A 21,662-nucleotide genomic window follows, 5' to 3' on the forward strand; every position below is an offset into this window, starting at 1 on the left:
TTTGATATCAAGAAAAAGGGGCTGACCCCTCAAGTAAGGGGCTCAGAGGGGCCAAAAGTCTTTCATCTATAACTTTTTAACGATCAATATTTTGTTATACATTACTGAAGCAAAAATGTTTATCTTAACAATTTACAACAATATATGATAAGATTCTGATCATATGTTACGTAATAAGGGGTCAGAAGGGGCCAGAATGCTAAATCTTTGACGCTTTATATCTCGAAAAGGGGGAATATTTTGATATGCAATACTGAACAAAAGATGGTCAGAATAATGTTCTAAACAATATGCACCCTTTCAATTTTTGTCAATCGGCCCCATTAAGGACTTGGAGGGGTGGCCCCTAAATATTTCCATTCAGCATATCTCCACAACGAAAAGAAATCTCTGTATAGTTGTTGAACAAAAAGTCTTCAAATTCTCGAGACCTTTCATTTGATATCAAGAACAGGGGGCTGACCCTTCAAATTAGGGGCTCAGAGGGGCCAAAAGTCTTTCATCTATAACTCTTTAACGATCAATAATCTGTAACACATCACTGAAGCAAAGATGTTTATCTTAACGTTTTACAACAATATATAATAAGATTCTGATCATATGTTACGTAATAAGGGGTCACAAGGGGCCAGAATGCTAAATCTTTGACGCTTTATATCTCGAAAAGGGGGAATATTTTGATATGCAATGCTGAACAAAAGATGGTCAGAATAATGTTCTAAACAATGTGCACCCTTTCAGTTTTTGTCAAACGGCCCCATTAAGGACTTGGAGGGGTGGCCCCTAAATATTTCCATTCAGCATATCTCCACAACGAAAAGAAATCTCTGTATAGTTGTTGAACAAAAAGTCTTCAAATTCTCGAGACCTTTCATTTGATATCAAGAACAGGGGGCTGACCCTTCAAATTAGGGGCTCAGAGGGGCCAAAAGCAATTCATCGATAGCTCTTTGATAATGTATATAAAATCAAAGGATTGAAATCTAATTAGGGAAGTCTATATATATTATTATCTTTTAACAAAGATCATGGTCAAAATCATATCTCATCTTATCGAAAAATCGGACGGAAGACCTACTCGTTGCTCGCAACGAGATCTCATCTAGTTATTATTATTATTTTTCTTCTTCTTCTTCTTCTTCCTGGGTACTTTTTTGTCCGCGAGTGATTTCGTCAACTACTCATCCGATTGAGGTGAAACCTTTTTAGGGTTAATAGGCATGTTATGTAGATTTGCGGAATCAAGGTCATTTTGAGCGCACGTGCATGCACGTGCGTGCGCGTGCAATTCGTAAAATGACCAATATACTTGATATAGCTGTAACTTTTATATTTTTTGATGAAATGCTTTGATACTCAGAATATAAGGATATATTAAAAGTGTAAATAAGATGACATGGTCAACATGCACATGCATGCACGTGTGCGCACGCGCAAAGCGTAAAATGACAAATATACTTGATATACTCGTAACTTTTATACTTTTTGATGAGATGCTTTGATACTCAAAATTTTTATATATATTAAAAGTGTAGACAAGACGACATGGTCATCGTGCACATGCATGCATGCATGCATGCACGTGCGCGCGCGTGCAATGTGTTAAATGACCAATATACTTAATATAGCCGTAATTTTTATATTTTTTTATGAAAAGCTTTGATATTAAGAATATACAGATATATTAAAAGTGTAGACAAGATGATGTGGACATCATGCTCATGAATGCACATGCGCGCGCGTGCAATGTGTTAAATGACCAATATACTTAATGTAGCCATAACTTTTATATTTTTTTATGAAAAGCTTTGATACTAAGAATAAACCGACATATTATAAGTGTAGACAAAATGGCATGGTCATTATGAACATGCATGCAGGTGCGCATGCGTGCAATGCTAAGATGACCAATATACTTGATATAGCTGGAATTTATTTATTTTTTTGATGAAATGTTTTAATACTGAGAATATAAAGATGCATTAATAGTATAGATGAGATGACATGGTCATCCTGCACATGCATGCACGTGCGCGCGCGTGAAATGCAAAAAACTATCAATATACTTCATTGGCTTATTTAATGAAGCTTACAGATTATAAGACACCAAAAGGGTGTTGGGGAGCGTTTGGGGAACATCTGTAACGGTCCCCGTTACAATTATAAGTAGTTATTATTATTTTTCTTCCTGGGTACTTTTTTGTCCGTGAGTGATCTCCGAAACTATACATCCGATTGAGTTGAAACCTTTTTAGGGTTAATAGGAATGTAATGTAGATTTGCGGAACGAAGGTCATTTTGCACGCACGTGCATGCACGTGCGTGCGCGTGCAATGAGTAAAATGACCAATATACTTGATATTGCCATAACTTTCAACTCTTTTGATGAAATGCTTTGATACTCAGGATATCAGGATATATCAATAGTGTAGACAAGACGACATGGTCAAAATGCACATTCATGCACGTGTGCGCATGCGCAATGATTGAAATAACCTATACGAATGATATAGACTTAACTTGTATATTTTTAGATGAATTGCTTTGAAACTCAGAATATAAGTATATATTAGAAGTGTAGACGAGATGACATGATCTGCAATGAGTAAAATCACCAATATACTTGATATAGCCATAACTTTTACATTTTTTGATGTTATGCTTTGATACTCAGAATATATAGACATATTATAAATGTAGACAAGTTGACATTGTCAACATGCATAGGCATGCACGTGCGCGCGCATGCAATGCTAAAATGACCAATATACTTGATATAGCTGTAACTTTTATACTTTTTGATGAAAAGAATTGATACCCGAAATATGTAGATATATTTATAGTGTTGACGAGATGACACGGTCATCGTGGACATGCATGCACGTGCGCGCTCATGCAATGCGTAAAATGACAGATATACTTAATATAGCCGAATTTTTTTTTCTTTTAATGAAATTTGAATATAAAGATGTATTAAAAGTGTAGACAAGTTGACATGGTCATTTTGTACATGCGTGCCTGTGCGCGCGTGTGTAATGCGTAAAAAAAACCAATATACTTGATTGCCTTATTTAATGAAGCTTACAGGGAATAAGACACCAAAAGGAAGTTGGGGAGCGTTTGGGGAACATCTGTAACGGTCCCCGTTACAATTAATACTAGTTAGGTGCAGTGAATTCCGCTGAATACAATCGGCCACCTAAACTACAACTTTAGATTCGAGTGTAATGATTTGGGCCATGGACATCAGCCTGGGTAGCTCAGTGGATAGGGCACCCGACTAGTGATGCAGGGGTCCCGGGTTCGATCTCCGGTCCAACCACATATTTTCTTCTATATCCTGTTACCGGTACATAATTTGGTGCCGATTACCACCCCTTGACTTGCAGGTGAAAGTCCTGCCATAGGAAATAAGAACTTGGGTTAATCTTCAAGGGCGAAGACAATTTAAGGAGGAAGGAATGTAATGATTGTTTGCCAATGGGCCTTGGATATCTGTCTGGGTAGCTCAGTACATAGGTACCGAGTGACACGTAAGAGAGATGTTCGACATTTCCGTGCAATGTATGGCCCACAGGCGGTTATTAGTATGGGAATGTACGAAAGCCCGGAAGGCTCATTCGAGTTTCGAAATACGAGTTTCGAATTTCGAGATTCAAGATCTAAATTAACCAATCAAAAGGCGGTGTAAGATTCCTGAACTCCCATTTGCTTAGTTTTGACAGTCAGACGCGTTGTACAACTCTAGGCAAGTGTTCAGTAATTAATATAACATAATTTAACAATAATCAAGTCACTAAAAATAACCATAGGAATGTACAAATCACATTATTTTAAAATTCTAAGCATGAAAATATTAGGTCTCCCTTTTTACTCAAATATTTGATAGGCACATTTTTTCGGTCTACCATATCTTTTTTTCTGTTAGGTTACAGCTTTCTCGATGGTTTTTAGTGACGTCGCTTAATGGAGTTCTAGTGTTAGAAAATTCAAAAATTCACAGGCCTAAAAGGATAGCATTTTCAATGAGGTGTCATAAAACTTTTGAAGGAATGGATAGTAAGAATATAAAGAATAGTAATAATATCATATTTGAACCCCACTAACACTAACAAAAATTAACTATAGTTAACTATAGTTTACTATAGTTACATGTAACTATATCTATAGTGAAAACTTTGATACTTTCATTTACTATGAAACCTTACTCGGGGACTTTTGAAATCCATAGTAAAAATACTTTGATTTACTGTGGTAAAAAAAAAAGATACTATAGTAAACTATAGTTAACTAAAGTTAACTATAGCTAACTATAGTATTTTTAGGGAATACTGGCAAACTGGTGTACATGAAGTATTGGATTCTTTATTTAATTGAAGCCCGCCTCGAGGAGTAATCAAAATGGCATGCCAAATAAACATCGATTTTAAAAATACATATCAACCTGGAGCAGCATCACTATGTCATTTTAACAACACGTCAGCCGGAGATGTTTTCGGATGTGAAACAATCGGGAAGCGTTTACTCTTCTTTCTCTGTTATCACATATAGCATTCCAAAAATCAAACTGTCTCTTCTTAAAAGATTCTTTAAACAAAAATAAAATAAAATGCCTGCTGTTCCTACCCCACCGTAAAATATACATGTAGTGTCATATACAGGTAGGTTGACTTATGCAACGCGGGTCAACGTTATTTAGTCCGTAATAATCGATGGTCGTCCGGAGCTTTTGTTTTTACTCTGGTTGAATTATTTGTAAGAAAAAAATATATACCAATGAAAAAAAAAAATCCTAAGACATGTTTTTTTCTCAATGTTATTGTTTTAGCAGATCATTTAGTCTAGAAAAGAGCTCTCCATAGCGCTACACAAAATTTTAGGTATGCTCGCTGCGCCGCCTTGACGTCAAAATCCAATTTGTCATCGTTATCAGAATTCTTTACCACGCTTAATTTTTTTTTGTGATTACCGTATTTCTGATCGAAATTCTAACAAACTTGCACAAAAAAAATTAAAAATAAATTGAAAAACTGTATATATAAATTGAATTATTTTCGCTTTTATTACGGGTCCACTGGTAATTTGAACGTTGGTGTTACATATTTTCAATATCTGACTTCGTGTCTGCGCCGGGTACCCCTGTCATTGACACATTAATATAACATTGAAAAGAAGAAATATAAAATATTTGTAAAATATTTCTCGCTTTTATTAATTCTTATTGTTTGTCAAACGTATATGCAAATTTTCACAGAAAGACGTCCATTAGAAAGAAGAATATACACAATGTCTCAATAATTTCCGCACAGCCCTCGTAAGTCAAAATAAAAATTTTGGAGTTTTAATCAATAACTTATATACAAGTTAGCCTAGAAAGCTTCTACAGAATGCTTCTAGTGTCAGTTTCTCTGACCCATAGGTTCTTGAGAAGAAGATTTAAAAAAAAAAAAAAATCCTCTATGTTTCAATGTAAAACTTGGATTCCCTATTGTGGCCCAACCCTACCCCCGGGGCCATGATTTTGATAATTTAGATTTTACACTACCTCAGGATGCTTCCATATAAGTTTCAACTTTTCTGGCTCAGTGGTTCTTGAAAATAAGATTTTTAAAGATTTTTCCTATATATTTCAATATAAAATTTGGATTCCCTATTGTGGTCCCACTCTACCCCTGGGGGCCATGATTTAAATAATTTAGAATCTTCATTATCCCAGGATGCTTCCATATAAGTTTCAGATTTTCTTGCCCAGTGGTTCTTGAGAAGAAGATTTTTTAATGTCCCCACCCTATTTTTGTCTTTTCTTGATTATCTCATCTTGGAAGGAGGCTTGGCCCTTCATTTTAACAACTTAAATTTCCCTTTACCCAAGGATGCTTTGTACCAACATTGGTTAAAATTGGCCCAGTGGTTCTTGAGAAGAAGATGAAAATGTAAAAATTTACAGACGGACGGCCGGATGGACAGAAGGACGGACAATGGGTGATCAGAAAAGCTCTCTTGAACTTTCAGCTCAGATGAGCTAAAAAAGTTTTATTAGTATATGATTCTCTGGTTTTTATTTTGGAAAATAAAGACACAAAGAACATTTTTACCAAATAGATTTATCAATTACAGGGTCTGTCTGTGTTTCAGATGATTATTTCTATGATCAGGAGTGCAACACATATTTTTTAAAGATTCAAGTTATACCGGTATGTTGAACAGACTTCTATTCAAGCAAAGATATATTCTTTAATTAATAATGATCTTTATGAATAATTTAGCACTATATTATTGATAGTTTTATAATTAAAATCCTTCTCTTTTTCAGTTTTATCAATTCAGATGTGTTTTTATCTTTTCTTTGACTTTTTAATGAATGTAAAAAAAAATAAATACACTGAAAAACTGTTATAAAATTCAAGTAATTCCACCTCAACTTCACTGAAACAACAGAATAAGTTCTGGTGTAATATTTGCTTCACAATTCTACTTCAAAGACTCCTATGCTCTTGGTCAGGAGTGCAACAAATATGTTAAATTATTGCTGATCAAATATGAATAAATAAAGAAAAAAAATGATGAGTACAATGTTTCTGGTCGACCTCAGTTGCTTTCAGTGTTTGTCCTGTGAAGGATAATATACTAAAAATACATTTTATCTTCTAGATGGGCATAGACACAGATTTGAAGTTAATATTTTTTCAAATTTTCTATATAATATCATGACTTATATGCTGCCATAGCATTTCACACAGACATATAATATGAAAACTTATTTTTTTTCTGGACATTATTGAAACTACGAATTTCGGGAAGCGTTTGATTAACACAACCTTGCACTTTCACAAAGTAAACTTTATCCTTAATGCCTAAAATAAAAATTAATTTGTTTGCAGTTGCCTATCGACCCACTGAAAATACACCCGACCCAAACTTTTTGTTTTATTATTTTTTTTTTTTTTAAGTTTCAGTTTTTCAGGATATTGAAAGTATTCCATTTTATTATTTTTGCTTTTATCAAGTGAAGCTTATTTATGTTTAGTAAGCCTATGAAGTATGAATATCTCTATAATTTGTTATCTAACAAAAGTCTGAAAACTAACTTATTTTCAAAAAAAAAAAAACCTATCTACCCACTCTAAAAATTATAGGTCGGCAACTGCAAAGAAAGAATTTTTTAAGCTTGTCCTAATACTTAAGAAAAGTAGAAAGTTTGTTGTGTATTAATGACAAAAATCAAAGATATAATCCAGAAATTTCAGAGTAAGAAATGTTAGGAAGCAAAACCAACTCACCAGTGTTGTCAGTCCGTGCTCAGTGATGTGTGCAAAGTTTAACAAATTGAACACACCCGCTGGAACGTAAACTGGTGTGTAAACAGGGCACGAGTTCTGTTATTGTTTATGTTTACATTTCACCGGGTGTGTTAAATTTGTTAAATAGCCCTTAAAAAAGACTCTAAATTAAAAGAAAAAAAACACACAAAGTTTACAAACACTACATTTTTTTTCTGTTGCACTCCAGAGCTTATCCTAGTGAATTTTCAAAATGTCACAAAAAGGTGTTGCACTAAGATTTTTAGCATCATTTTTGGGCAAAACGTTTTTGTGAATTGAAATACATGTATATCAATGAGATATTTGGCAGTTATTTAAACACTATCTATAGACATATGTTGAGACATAGAAATTTTTTCTAATTGCCTGTATTTTTAGTGCAGGTGGATAAATATGCGTTTGGTCTTTTTTTTTTTTTAAATTCACCCTTATGCAAACTGCGATTGGGTATTGAAAGGTCGTGTCAAAGTTCATTTTCCGACTATGATTTACACACATTGGTCAATATTTTAATAAACTACAAAATTTTCTCTTCCCATTCAACCACGACCAGAATGGGAAAGGATCGTATATTTTGACCGTGGTTTGCGACGATGTATTAGTTTATTCATAAGAACAGTATTCTAATCTACAAATTACTTATACGTTTTTTTTAAAGGAATTAATAGAGAATGCTTTGGTACGAATTTCTGTAATATTTATTTTTTTAAAAAATTGAAGGAAAAAAAAAAAACAAAAGTAGGAAAAAATATTCATAGATACATGTACCTGCAATACTATTGCTAACAGATGAATGAGTAATACCATATATCAAAGTAGATAATTCCATATTTCTCTTCTTTTCTGTTTTAATCTTTTTTTAATCTGCTCAAAAAGGGGTTGTTTTACGCAAATGATAGCAACAGAAAAATAATTATATGAATTGTCTTTATATTGTGGAGGGTATATAAACCTTTCGCTAACAAAATATTTTCAAAAATGATATAGATGCGTTAGTATTGTAAAGAAAAATAATTTCTTGTTTTATTTTTAATTTAAAGATAAAAGAGTACAGTCATGTCGGGATTATCGGAATCACTAGTAATGTTTGGCGTGGATCTTATTGAAGCATCGAAATCGGAATATGACTTTCTACTCGAGGTCCAAAGTTTGGAATACCTTAGAAACGACGCAGTGCTGCGATATTCTATTTACAGATACGAAAACCTATGGCTTCCACTTGTTGCTCAGAATGATCAAACCTCAAAGCCTGAGTATCTACACCCGCCAATTGACATAGAATGGGTTTGGCACTGTCATATGCTAGCACCACATAGGTATGCAGAGGATTGCAAGTCACTGTTTGGAAGAGTCCTTGATCACTCAGTAATAAAGTCACCACATGGAAAAGAAGTAACCGAGAAGATTTGGTCCAGATGTTATCCTAGTGAAAAGTTTGAGCTTTTCCTAGGAAATTGCAATGGAAAGATACCTGATTCAGAAACGGAATATAAATCGCATTTTAATTTTGATCTTTTGGCAGCTATCCATCGGCAACAAGATTTCTTTTATAACATCCATCTTCCACATTACAAAGACGACAAATTTCTCTCAGATGCTTGTGTTAGATATCAGATGTACTTGCATCTAAAAAAGAAACATCCGAACGAATTTTTAGTGCCTTGTTATGATATTGACCTCATTTGGCACACACATCAACTTCATCCAATCGATTATATAAGAGTCACAGAATCACTTCTTGGTCGAATCCTTGTCCATGATGACACAGTGACCGACAGAAGTTCAGGATCCAAACTATCTGTGTCTGATGAAAGAACAAGAAAGCTCTGGTTAGAAACATACTGTGTATCCTTTTCTAAATTTGGAGCCATGTACCGAGGCGACTCTCCAAGAGGTAAACTCTATCAGGTCACACAGCAAGACATCGACAAAATGTGTATAAAAGGAGCTGTAGTAACTCTTCGGAAGTTATCCATCACGTCACCAAACGCTTATCTCAGTGAAAAAAATATCAAGTTAAAGGTTTCTAAGCTAGACGTCATGTCCAGCAAAATTACTTTGATAAAAAAATTGACAGGAAAAATGGGGAACATGATGTGGGATAAGATGGAAACACAGTTTTCATATGGCCCCCATGATTCAATTCTTGTTTTTGGGCTGGAAACAAGAAACGGCCTATTTAGTGGGAAATCCAAAGCTATTGGGAAACACAGAGAAAGATTTACTCTTAATTTCATCATCAGCGAGTCATTAAAAAGTGGTGAATTTCATTTTGAGAGGGATATGCAGGTAGTGAGCACGTTGTCTACAGCAAAACTTTCCGTCAGAGGGTCTTTCTCATCCGTTTTTGGTGAAATTGTGTTATTTTTGGAGCGAGGTGACTACGAAAATGTAAACATGCCAACAAACATAGAACAACTTTGGGGTCCTGTACCTTTGCCAAATTCTGACGCACAAAACATTTGTCAGGTAGCTTCACACAGGTAAGAAAATTTAACAATTTAGCAAAAAAAAAAAATACTAGTATCTACTCATTTGTCTAGTATCTTTTACAAATATCTAAATTACTATTCAATAAACAATGTCTCTTTGGTTAAAATTGCATTGACTTAAAACGAAGTACCGTACAAATGGAAGTTTTAGTGAGACTCTGATTTAGCCATTCTTCTTAAAAAATAGGTACATAGTTTAAGTGAGAATTAATTTTAGCGATTTTATACTGCCATGAAAGATAAGTCTTACCTCCGATGTGAAATAAATTATTAGCGGTATATATTAACTAATTTAACGCTCTTGCTAATGATGCCAAAATTAAACCCTTGCTAAATAAAGACTCTGTTTATACTGTATTTTTTGTATATGGAATAGTTTATTTTCTTTAAATCGTAACGTACCTTATGATTTTACAGGTTGAGGGACCAGACTGGAAATATTAGTTTTACATGTCGCTTTATACACTGTGTAAAGATTATGACATCAGTTGTCCAAGTGTTTTATCATGACAAAATGGCTGCAGTTGCACATATTATCGGTTCTGATCAGTTACCATTGAGAAAGCAGGTATATCTTTATTTCATTGGTATGATTTTCAGTGTTTCACTTTTTCAAGTAATTTTTGTTTCCTTCTGTTGCAAGAATTGTTAAGTAAATTGACACACATGGACACATATTGAAAGGTAATTTCGATATGAATTCAAAAATTAAAAAAAATATTTGTTCACCAGAGCAAAAAAGTCACTACGCTATTAAGTGGCTAATACATTTATTCGACGTCCCTGACATTGGAAAAACAATAATTATAATCTAAATTCCCTGATCAATACTCATCAAGATAGTCAGAAACTGTGGATGTGACCTGGTCGGCAGGGGATGCTTACTCCTCCATGGTACCTGATCCCATCTTTGATGTTTTAGAGGTCCGTGTTTGCTCTGCTCCTGATTTGTATTGTTTGAATGGACTTTTGAGTTTGAATACTGTTCGTTAACTCAATATATTTCAGTCATACCGCGATCATATTTGCCATATAAATGTGTTTGTGGAACACTGATGCCTCCATAAGGCCTTATGGCGAAGGTTAAAGTTTCTCAAATGCAAGTCGAACTCCATGAAAAATGATAAAAATTGTTGTTATCCAAAGAGAGAACGTGTGTCCATGGATATACCTGGTAAATATGAAAGCCCAAGTACCAACCATTCAAAAGTTATTGTCAAGGATAATGTTTTCTAAAAGTTGGTTAAACTCCATGGTCAAGGTCAAAAGGGGCACAATTTAAGGTACGCAGGCGAAGACCATGTCATAAGAACACAGGAACTTGATTTGGTAATGATTTTTAACCCATGGTTAATAACACAAGGTTATATGGAGTATCCCATCCCCAGTATCACACACATTTACACTTTCAGAGAAAAAGAACTGGCAAACTGTTTATTACCATTGTCTTCTACGATATTTTATCTACACAACCATATGTGGCATGCTTGTCTTTATTTTATTTTATTTCCTTAAACAACGTCAAAACTCTGCTCACCGATTGAAAAAGTCGAATCACACCATGAAATGGTATGTACTTATCCATGGCAGAGATTTTGATTGGCTAAAAAATCTGTTTTAAAATTACATCGGAAAATATCGTAATATTTTATGGAAAATGGGAGATGGGCGTAAACAAATTTAATTTATTCACTACATTATTTAATCCTATTGGAATTGAATTTGTAAACCCACTCATATTTTTAATTTTGCTCTCTGCAAATGTGCGATTCTGGTGAAGGTGGTGCTCCATGTAATTCGAAGCTGAGTACCTTGTGTTATTTTTATACTACGGGTTGAAAATTTATTACCGAATCAAGTGCCTGTACGTAAGAAATACACATATACAAAATACAAAAGCCCTAGAGTACCAACTGTTCAAAAGTTATGGCGAAGGTCCAAGATTTTCAAAAGTAGGTCAAACTCCAAGGTCAAAAGGTCAAAACGGTTGGTATCCAAAGGAAGGTCTTGTCACAAGAAATATACCTATGAAATTTGAAACCCCTAGTACTAACTATTCAAATGTTATGGCCAAGGTTATAGTTTTTTTTTAAAGTGGGTCAAACTCTCTAAGGTCAAGGTATACAATATTTACATCTAAGTCTTGTCAGGATGAAGACACATGTGAAATATGAAAGCCCTAGCGCCAATTGTTGAAAACTTATGGCCAAGGTTAAAATTGGGTAAATTTTTGCAAAAGTGGGTCAAACTCCAAGGTCAATGTCAAGAGGACAAATATGTTGGTACCCAAGGCAAGGTCTTGTCACAAGGAATACATATGTGAAATATGAAAGTCATATCCCCAACCAATCAAAATGTCTAGACAGACGGACGAACAGGGCAAAAACTATATACCCGAATCTTCGATTAAAACATTGAAACAGGCGTTTTACAGAAGAGTGCAGTTCAAGATATCAACGCATTTATTATGCATTTCTTTAAGATGTTTCTTTTTGCAAAATGTTAAGATTCTGCATGAGTTATCCTTTGCTCTTTTCCATCATTTTCATTTATTGGCTGTCTTCCCGGCTACTGATTAGTTAAAAAACAAGCAATATACATGTATACATGAATACAACCAAATTAAATTTACAGCAACTGCACTCATGCTATCCTTATCTCCACATTATCTATTTATAGTCTATTTATATACTATAGAAGTACTTACATTAGGCCATTTCAAGTTTTTTTTTTTTGTGTTTAGCGTTCGCGTGCGCCTTGGCTTTTGACAACCATATTATAAAAAAAAAAAAAAACAAACCAAATCAGGAGTCCTGAAATTGATTATACAGGTCAGAATCAGGCATAAATATATCTCCTCTACAGCGCCAATCATAGACCAAATTTAACTGAAATTACAAGCTCCCGCCAAAAGGAGGTACATGTACATTTTTTCGTTGATGTAAGCCTGTAATGCCAGGTACTGCAGATGTGAAGTTTTTTTTTTTTTTGAAGTAATACTAGATGAAATCCTGCGCAAGCGCGGGGAAATGAAATTATACCACTACGGACAGAAAAATTCCAATAATATATATTGTAGTTCCTACTGACAGCCTACAGGCTTATAGCAGGAAGAAATACTTTGTTCAAAATCCCAGATAAATTAGATGTACGTCCCCCTCCCTTCCACCCCCTTTTGTAAAAACTTAAAAAATAAATTCATAAATTGACGTTTATTATGAAACCTGTTATACTATGTTACGGATATTGTACTTCAGGTGCTCTTATTTCATTTCCGTCAAGGATAAAAGCAGCGAATATGCACATTTTTTTCAATAGATAAAAATTAGCTTTTAACGCCCTATGAATAGGCCGAGTATTTGATACAAAAGACTGTAATCAGAAAAAAAAAACTGAAATGTATTGATTAAAGCACAAAATTTTACAGCTTTAATTGTATTTGAACAATACGTTATTCATTTATTTTCTCTTTTCATGTAAGCAAGTTTATTACGAAGTGCATATTGTACTTCGGGTTCGTTGCCACGATGCTCTCAGTAGGAATATATAAATTTTACCGATAAATTTATTAGGAAAACCTACTAATAGTCTTTCGATATATAATATATTCACAAATTTATAGTGTTATCAATCATTTACCATTATGTCAATGACCATTCACACAAAAGCTTTTTTTTTATTTATGTTAATGCAGCTCGCCTCGTTTTTCTTTTTAACATCGGGCTCGATGCTATATGTTGTTCTAGATGCTTCCGTCAATATTAAGATCGGTGAATAATTTGCACATTTCCTTTTTTAATCGGTTATCCCAACTTCTTTCTTTTATATCATTTAAATCAAGTTTTGATTGAATAATTCAGTGATGACGTTTTATGAAATAAATAAACGATTGCTTGTTGTCAGTTTCATTAAAAATTGCCAGTAACTTAGATCCGCCAACCGGAACCGCCACTGTACTCACGTTTTTGCTATTTCATGGCTGTTTATAGAAAATGAAAGTAGACTTTTAATTTAATGTACGATACTTACTATGCGAGTGAAATCTACAAATAGTTTTCGGACATCATCATGTATTTAGTGTATTCTTAGAGGAGTAAGTGAGAACTCTGGTGCACTCGTTTCGGAGTTAATTTGCAAAATTTATTAATTTATAAGTAAAGATAATACAAATTAAAATCTTTCTGTAACTACATAGTACACGAATTTTGTGTTTCTGTGCTTTTTTTTTTTTATTTGACTCTGCCCTTCAACAAATCAACTTTGGAAAGGTTTGCCATTAAGCATTGCTGAACGCCGAATGTTTAATTCATTGAAGAATTGGGTTATTGAAATGAGTCATAATAAAAATTTATTCTAACATAAAATGAATGAGGATACCAGCCTACGTGGATCATTATATTAAATTATTTTTAGAGGGTGGGGTGGGTTGGGGGTAGGGGCTGGATCTGGAAGGGGATTATATTTCACTATCATCAGGTTAACCTTCCTAGGTTCATATGCATCTCAGTTCTTAATTCCTTTCATTTTTGAGCTCTATGAATAAAGCAGAATAGATGCATGAAACTCGAGATATAGTGCAGGCACACAATAATTATGTATCATGGGAACACAATTGCAGAAACCGTTGCATTTAAATTGCTAAATTTCTATATTTGTCACCTGTTATGCCTGAACAGCCTACTTAGAAAACTCGGTTAAATATCTAATACTTCTTTATAATCTATAAGAATTCCTTAATGTTAACTAGCATCACTGATATTTTAATTTAGCATGGCCGTAGTAACCGGGGAGAGGGCAACGGGGGGGGGGGGGGGGGGTGCCCCCTCCAATAATTTTGCCGATATATAGATTACTATAGAAATTATAGCAACTATATACTTATGCCCCATCAATAAAAACGTCTGATGACCTTTTTTTTATTGCTTGTCAAGGAATTTTCACCCAACTGAAAATGTATGGCTGTGCCACACCCAACCCCCAAACTGAAATTGCTTCCTACGGGCCTTTTTAGAAATATATTATAGTAAATTGTTGTCATTGAATTTACAAAGGTAGATTCGGACAATATAACTCTGGACCCAGGTTCCGGTGAAAGAGCCATTGTCATCAAAACCAACGAAGGAGATTCTTTGATTCTCAAAGGGAAGTGGGACGGATTTAGACGAGGTATTCCAGGAAGTCGAGGTACCCTTCACCTATATACATATATATATATATATATATATATATATATATATATATATATATATATATATATATATATATATATATATATATATATATATGATTTTTCTCAATTATACCAAGCTCTCTGATTGGCTCAAACTTGATCACATGATCAAGTATAAAGCAGCATATAGACTTGTGTTACTGTTTAAAGATTTTGAAATGCATATCGACTTGATATTTCTAAAAATGGAAATAATTTTCTGTAAAACAACAATATTGCTGTTTTACAATACCGGGTCAAGTACGAAATAAGACAAAAATAGTCCCATCCAGATAATCTGCGGTAAATCGGTTAAATTATTAAAATTTTTTGTGTGAAAGATCATAAATATTCATAATAATTATATCGGTTATATTCTAATATAAATATTTGTACAAAACAATAAATGCAAATTACTTTATAATGAACATTCACAAACATATTGATTAAATTTAGTATTGAAGGGATAAAACATTAAATAAAACCTATGTATACATCTAAAATAACAACACAAATGTTATTTTGTACGTATTAGGTCGACAGGTAGATAGGTCAAGAGGTCGATAGGTCGACAAGTTGACAGGTCGACAGGTAAACATGTCAACAGGTTGACAGGTCGACAGATTAATAGAAGTGTCAACCTGTCGACCAGATATAATAGCACGATATTAACAAATGTACTTATATGATTCGAAATACACAGTAATAGTAGTGTCAACCTGTCGACCTGTCGACCAGATATGATAGCACGATATAAACAAATATACTTATATGACTTCAAAATACACAGTAATAGTAGTGTCAACCTGTCGACCTGTCGACCAGATATTATAGCACGATATTTTAGGAATGACTCTAATTCTTGGCCAAATTATTCGAGTATAACCTGGTTTGGGTCAGTTTACGCTGTTTTATAATCCGCGAATAACCTGGTTTGGGTCAGTTTACGCTGTTTTATAATCCGCTTCGCGGATTATAAAACAGCGTAAACTGACCCAAACCAGGTTATACTCGAATAATTTGGCCAAGAATTAGAGTCATTCCTTATAATTTAATTTTGAAATCATTAAATAACTATGGGTGTAAAATTTCGTTGCTTTTCATCAGTTCAAATTTGCCGCTCAATAATACAACCGTAGTAACGGAAGTGATGGGAAGCGAGGGGAGGTAAAAACTGATACATAGGCCTAGCAGTCTTGTTGTTTGTTATCATGTGTTGAGATCGAATTATTGTTTGAAGTTAAAGGTACATTTATTAAATCTGGAATTTTCCATGAATCCCGAGGACTGGAAATGAGAGGATTGTATGGATACAGATGATTCAGCTGGTTGTCAGGGGGGTGTGTCCCCATACCAAACCAGGTTATACAGAAATAATTTGTGTTTCCTTTTTTATATTAACCAATCAGAGGCAAGAATACAAACAAAATTAAATTATAAACAAATGTACTTATATGACCTCAAAATACACAGTAATAGTAGTGTCAACCTGTCGACCTGTCTACCTGTCAACCTGTCGAGAAGATATAATAGCATGTTTATTAATTATTTTATTTATTTATGATTTACTATACACAGTAATAATAGTGTCAACCAATTGCACTTTTATGATTTCGAAATACACAGTAAAAATAATTTCAACCTGTCGACCTGTCATTCATATATCTTGACAGGTCGACAGGTAGACAAGTATGAATAAAATAAATAAATATGCGAAACAGATATCTTGTTTTGTACATTTATGATCTATTTCTTTATCTGAATATTCATACATAATGTTTCAAGTTAATGAATATGCAAAAATAGATATTCTTACGAGAAAAAGATTAACATAAACAAAGGAACTATTTTCGTCTTATTTTGTACTTGAGCCACAATACCTAATACAGTGTATGACTTGATGTTTCTGAAAAAAAAAATACTTCAACTCCTATTTATAATTGTGATGTTCTGTAATAATTGGTAAGACGTAACAATGCCTTGAATAAGGATCTACTTTATATTAAAACATATTAGATATGTTTTTCAAAAACCGATACAAACATAATAAAATAACTGTAGCCTTTAGAATTAGTAAATTTCCTAAACTACTTTATCAGTATAAACGTTAACGCAACACAATTACATAAAACAGCATAATTTATTTTGATCTCTAGCTATAGTCTCTTAGTATTAAAAAAGACAGAAGAGAAAACTTGTGGCTTGTTCCCATTATCTTCAAATTGTGCTTTGTCAGTCTCTGAAAAAAATGATATAACAAATATAGCTCTTTAATTCGGTCAGTTTATATATATATCGACTTCACAGAAAAGTATATCGACCTCGCACTTCGTGCTCGTTAGATATGCTTTTCTGTGAATTCGATTTTTTCTATGGATAGACCTTATATATAAAATTATATATATACACTGAACCAAACTTCTAAGTGTTCACCTAACATTTTCTAAGTTATAAAGAACAAATGCATACAATAAATAATTTCTTTAATTCATGGTTGATGATGCGTATTTCAGTTCGATGTTGCGTAAATTTCATGTAAGTATCTCGTCAAACTTTAAAGCAAAGTGTCAAGGACATGGTGTACCCTCAAAATGAAAATTCACATAAAATAATCTCTATGGAGTAAGACCACCACTCGTTCAAATTATAGCAAGACATCCTTTTCTCAGTGAGACTGATGGTACCCCTGAATAGGAGGTTGACCTATCTGCTGCCACACCTACTGCATGGATCTTTCTAAACCGTTGAAATTTTGTGTGGAAGGGGGAGGGGGGACTTGGACTTTGAAAGTCCCAGATGTGTTCAATTGGATTCAGATTCGGGTATTTGGCAGGCTAGTGCATCACACAGATGCCTTTTTGTCAACACTTAGACCCTTCTTGGGCGTTACGCACGTAAGTGTACCTCTTTAAGGATGATTCAGACTGTTTGAGATGATATTGGACTGCCATGAGCACCAATTTGTTGCCATTTTCTTACCATTGAAGTTGCTGATTTAAATGTTTCTAAAGTGGTTCAGGACCATGTAACAATCTTTTAACCTGATTGTGACGCGAAACCTTGGCCTCAGACGAAGATCCAGATCACTTCCGGTTTGGTTAAATTTTGTCCAAAGCTTTCAAATTGGGATAAGTTTACGATAAAAATGAGACATAACCTATAGAAAAATGTGTTTAAATGGATTTTTATACTGGTTGTTAATCTTTAAAAGTAATATCAAGGACAAATAAACAGTAAAATAAAAGTTAGTAAAACGTGTCATAAGGATGATCCAGATATCAACGTTCCAACGGCTCTCCCTCCCCCCTCAATGGTCATTTTGCCCATGTTTTGTGTTTTTTTAGTTAAACCAGTTGTTAAAAATTGATAATGATCACAAAAAGAAGCTGATTACACAAAGCACGTGTCGCAGAGTACAGATTTATTGTTTTTTAAGCTTCGTCACGGGACATTGGTTTTCATCGGTGATAAGTGATTTTCTTTCGACAATTGTTGAGAAGTCTCATTGGTTATAATAATTTGAAAATATCATACCATTCCATCATGTAGTTTTTAAATAAATACATTTATTAGAGTGAACACTTAGAAGTTTTGTTAAGTGTATATATATATATATATATATATATATATATATATATATATATATATATATATATATATATATATATATATATATATATATATATAATTTTTATCGATTATTCCAAACTCTCTGATTGGCTCAAACTTGATTACATGATCAATTATATAACAGCATATTGACTTGTGTTACCATTTAAGGATTCTGAAACGCATATCGACTAGATGTTTCTAATAATGGAAATTATCTATATTTGCATATCTACTGTACATGTCCTTTCCCACTATAAACCTGCACTCTTCAGTTGCTTTCATAGGACAAGAGACGCAACTTGTTCCGTAATGAGTGCAATTCTTGTCTCATATTCGCACAGTACAAGCTAATCCACTGATAAAGCGCGTTCAGAAGTATATATATCAAATGTTCTGCAAAAGGAATAAATCTTAGTTTTAATAATATTCTCAGGAAAAAAAGAAATGCAAAATGATTAGAATTGCTGACTTATACCTTTAAAAACTAAATTTCGGTCAATGTATTTCATTGTATAATAAAACTTTTTAAAAATTTAAAAGAACTGCTATATCTTTATTTTTTCTGTTCATATTAATTTATGCATATTTTTGCAAAGAATTATAACTCTTCACGCTAGGGTATTTCACGTTCAGATGAAACAAATTTTCTGTAATAGAACATCTATTTTAAGAATGATTTCAGCTCATTAAATAAATTTTTAAGAACTTAAAAACATTCTTAAATTAAAATCAGTATAAAAGTACTCTCTTTTTTATCCTACTGTCAAATTGTTAATTTTCAATACTTTGAACGATGACGTCCACACTGCATCAAAACAAAAAACAAAAAAAATAGATCTATGAGAATTTGAAGACGACGCGGTATATATCTCATCATGGCATGTATCCAGATAACTATGACTGAGAAGCAATTGCAACTACCATATATATTATTTGTGATTTATTAAGAAAAGATTGATTAATCAGGTCTTCTCGTTTTATTGTCATTTTTTTCTTTACTGGAGACAAGCAGCCGTACCCTTATGTAAGCTAGGATTTCCTCTGATATTCTTGACAACATCACAGATTGCAAATACATAGGTATAAGTAATAAACAACGATTATACAGTGAACATGGCATTATAAATAGCAATAGCTCTGCTGGCATATTTTCCATGATGCACGAGCGCGCATCATGGAATGTGCCAGCAGAGCAATTGCTATTCATAACGCCATGTTCACTGAATAACGTTGTTTATTTCTTAGATAAAACAGCAATGAAGCTGACTTCACAATAGCTAATATTACTTGATGCTTCTTAAAAAAAAAATTATACTTTAAATCCTATTTATAAACTGATATTCTGTAACAACAGATAAGATGTAACAATGTTTTCCATTTTTAGAGACATCAAGTCAATATGCATTTCAGAATCTTTAAATAGTAAAACAAAGTCTATATGCTGTTAAATACTTGATTATGTGATCAAGTTTGAGCCATTCAGAGAGCCTGGAATAATAGAGAAAAAATTCTCTCTCTCTCTCTCTCTCTCTCTCTCTCTCTCTCTCGTACTGTTATATATAAAAATGCACTAAACTCTACTAACCATTTCTTTCAATATGCACACAGTTCTGCATAACCCTATTCGGTGCGTTTAAAATCAAATCTAAATGTGGAGGACCCTAAACAAGATAAGTTTCGACATACTTAAAAAAAATATAATTCAAAATATTATTGAACATCATATATTCTCAGATTTGCTTCATCACCGTTAAAGATACGTATAATAAATTTCAGCAAACTGTTTGTTTGTCGCCATTCAATTACATCAGACACACATACAAGTAGAACAGAATCTTACGCCCGATTTTTTTGTACACCCGCTGCTCGTTGATGGTGTTTAAGAAAATTTCAGGACATCATGTGATCTGTTTTTAGCCAATCAATGTTCTACAAATTTTTCGAAGCGGTATATTCAAACATATTCTATTGTGAAAGTCAGTCTTAGCTAGGATAAAGGGAATATATAAAACTTTTTATTAGTAATTCTAGCATGGTCAAAATCTTTTTCTTTTTTTTAGGCAAAGAAGGAATTCCAGGATATACAGGTCATCTGCAAGTAAAGGTTTATCAAGTGGATCATAAAAGTCAATCCCAAAAGCGATTTGAAATTAATATTTTGCAAGACCATCTATTAGAGTTTGAAGGATGTGCAATAGATTTAACTACTGGTAGGATAACCTGCAGGTTGACAACAGCTGGAGAAGTTCTGAACTCTGTTGCCTTGTCATTTTCCATTGCTCTTCTACATGTGCTGTGTGTGCCACGTCCCTCCGAATGGCAGCCTGGGAATTCTTTAAAATCAGAAATGATATCCAGAGGTGGACGAAGAGTTGAAAGATTTCCAGATGAAGATATGTCGTTCATGTTAGCAGCCGGTCTTCTACATCTAACACCCTCTAATCACTTCATTTATCATGCATATGGTCCTAATGTTTGCACTGTGTGTGGTGCTGGAAGCATTGTATGTGAAAATATTGTTGTAGGATTTGATCAAGGTCATTGCGTCATTGATACAGATGGAGGTCATTTTGGAGGTGGTGAAACAGTTAGTGATGGGGGTGCTCTTGGTGCAGTAAGTGATGGGGGTGCTCTTGGTGCAGTAAGTGATGGGGGTGCTGGTTGCGAAGGCTGTGGTGGCTGTGGAGGCTGTGGTGGTGGAGGAGGTGGTGGTGGAGGTGGTGGGGGTGGCGGATGTGGCGGTGGTGGATGTAGTGGTGGTGGTGGTGGTGGTGGTGGATGTGGCGGCGGCTGCGGGGGTGGTGGTGGAGGCTAATGATTATTTATATTTTTAATCTTATTTGAATCTGTGAGAACACTAATTCTTATAGGGGTCCACGAATTCATGTCCTCCATGAAATGTAAAATTTCATATTTATAACAACCCAACACTTCTGTAATCACGAGATGAATTCCCCAACGTCTTTTCAAACCAATCAATTTGGTCCCACGAAAATATGTGAGTTAACAGTTCATTTTCTTTTTTAA

General features: G+C 33.8%; 1 protein-coding gene across 1 annotated transcript; it reads left to right on the top strand.

Moving 5' to 3' along the window:
* Positions 1-8,369: 8,369 nt before the first annotated feature.
* On the top strand, positions 8,370-21,450 carry LOC133181060 (uncharacterized). Its single transcript, XM_061315603.1, has 4 exons — positions 8,370-9,805; positions 10,232-10,382; positions 14,866-14,998; positions 20,696-21,450. The coding sequence occupies exons 1-4, from the start codon at positions 8,379-8,381 to the stop codon at positions 21,448-21,450; spliced, it is 2,466 nt and encodes an 821-aa protein (XP_061171587.1). The 5' UTR covers positions 8,370-8,378.
* The last annotated feature ends 212 nt before the right edge of the window (positions 21,451-21,662 follow it).

Source organism: Saccostrea echinata, unplaced genomic scaffold, assembly GCF_033153115.1.
Source record: "Saccostrea echinata isolate AGI-Se365-2 ecotype Australia unplaced genomic scaffold, CSIRO_AGI_Sech_v1 ptg000008l, whole genome shotgun sequence".
NCBI lineage: Eukaryota > Metazoa > Mollusca > Bivalvia > Ostreida > Ostreidae > Saccostrea > Saccostrea echinata.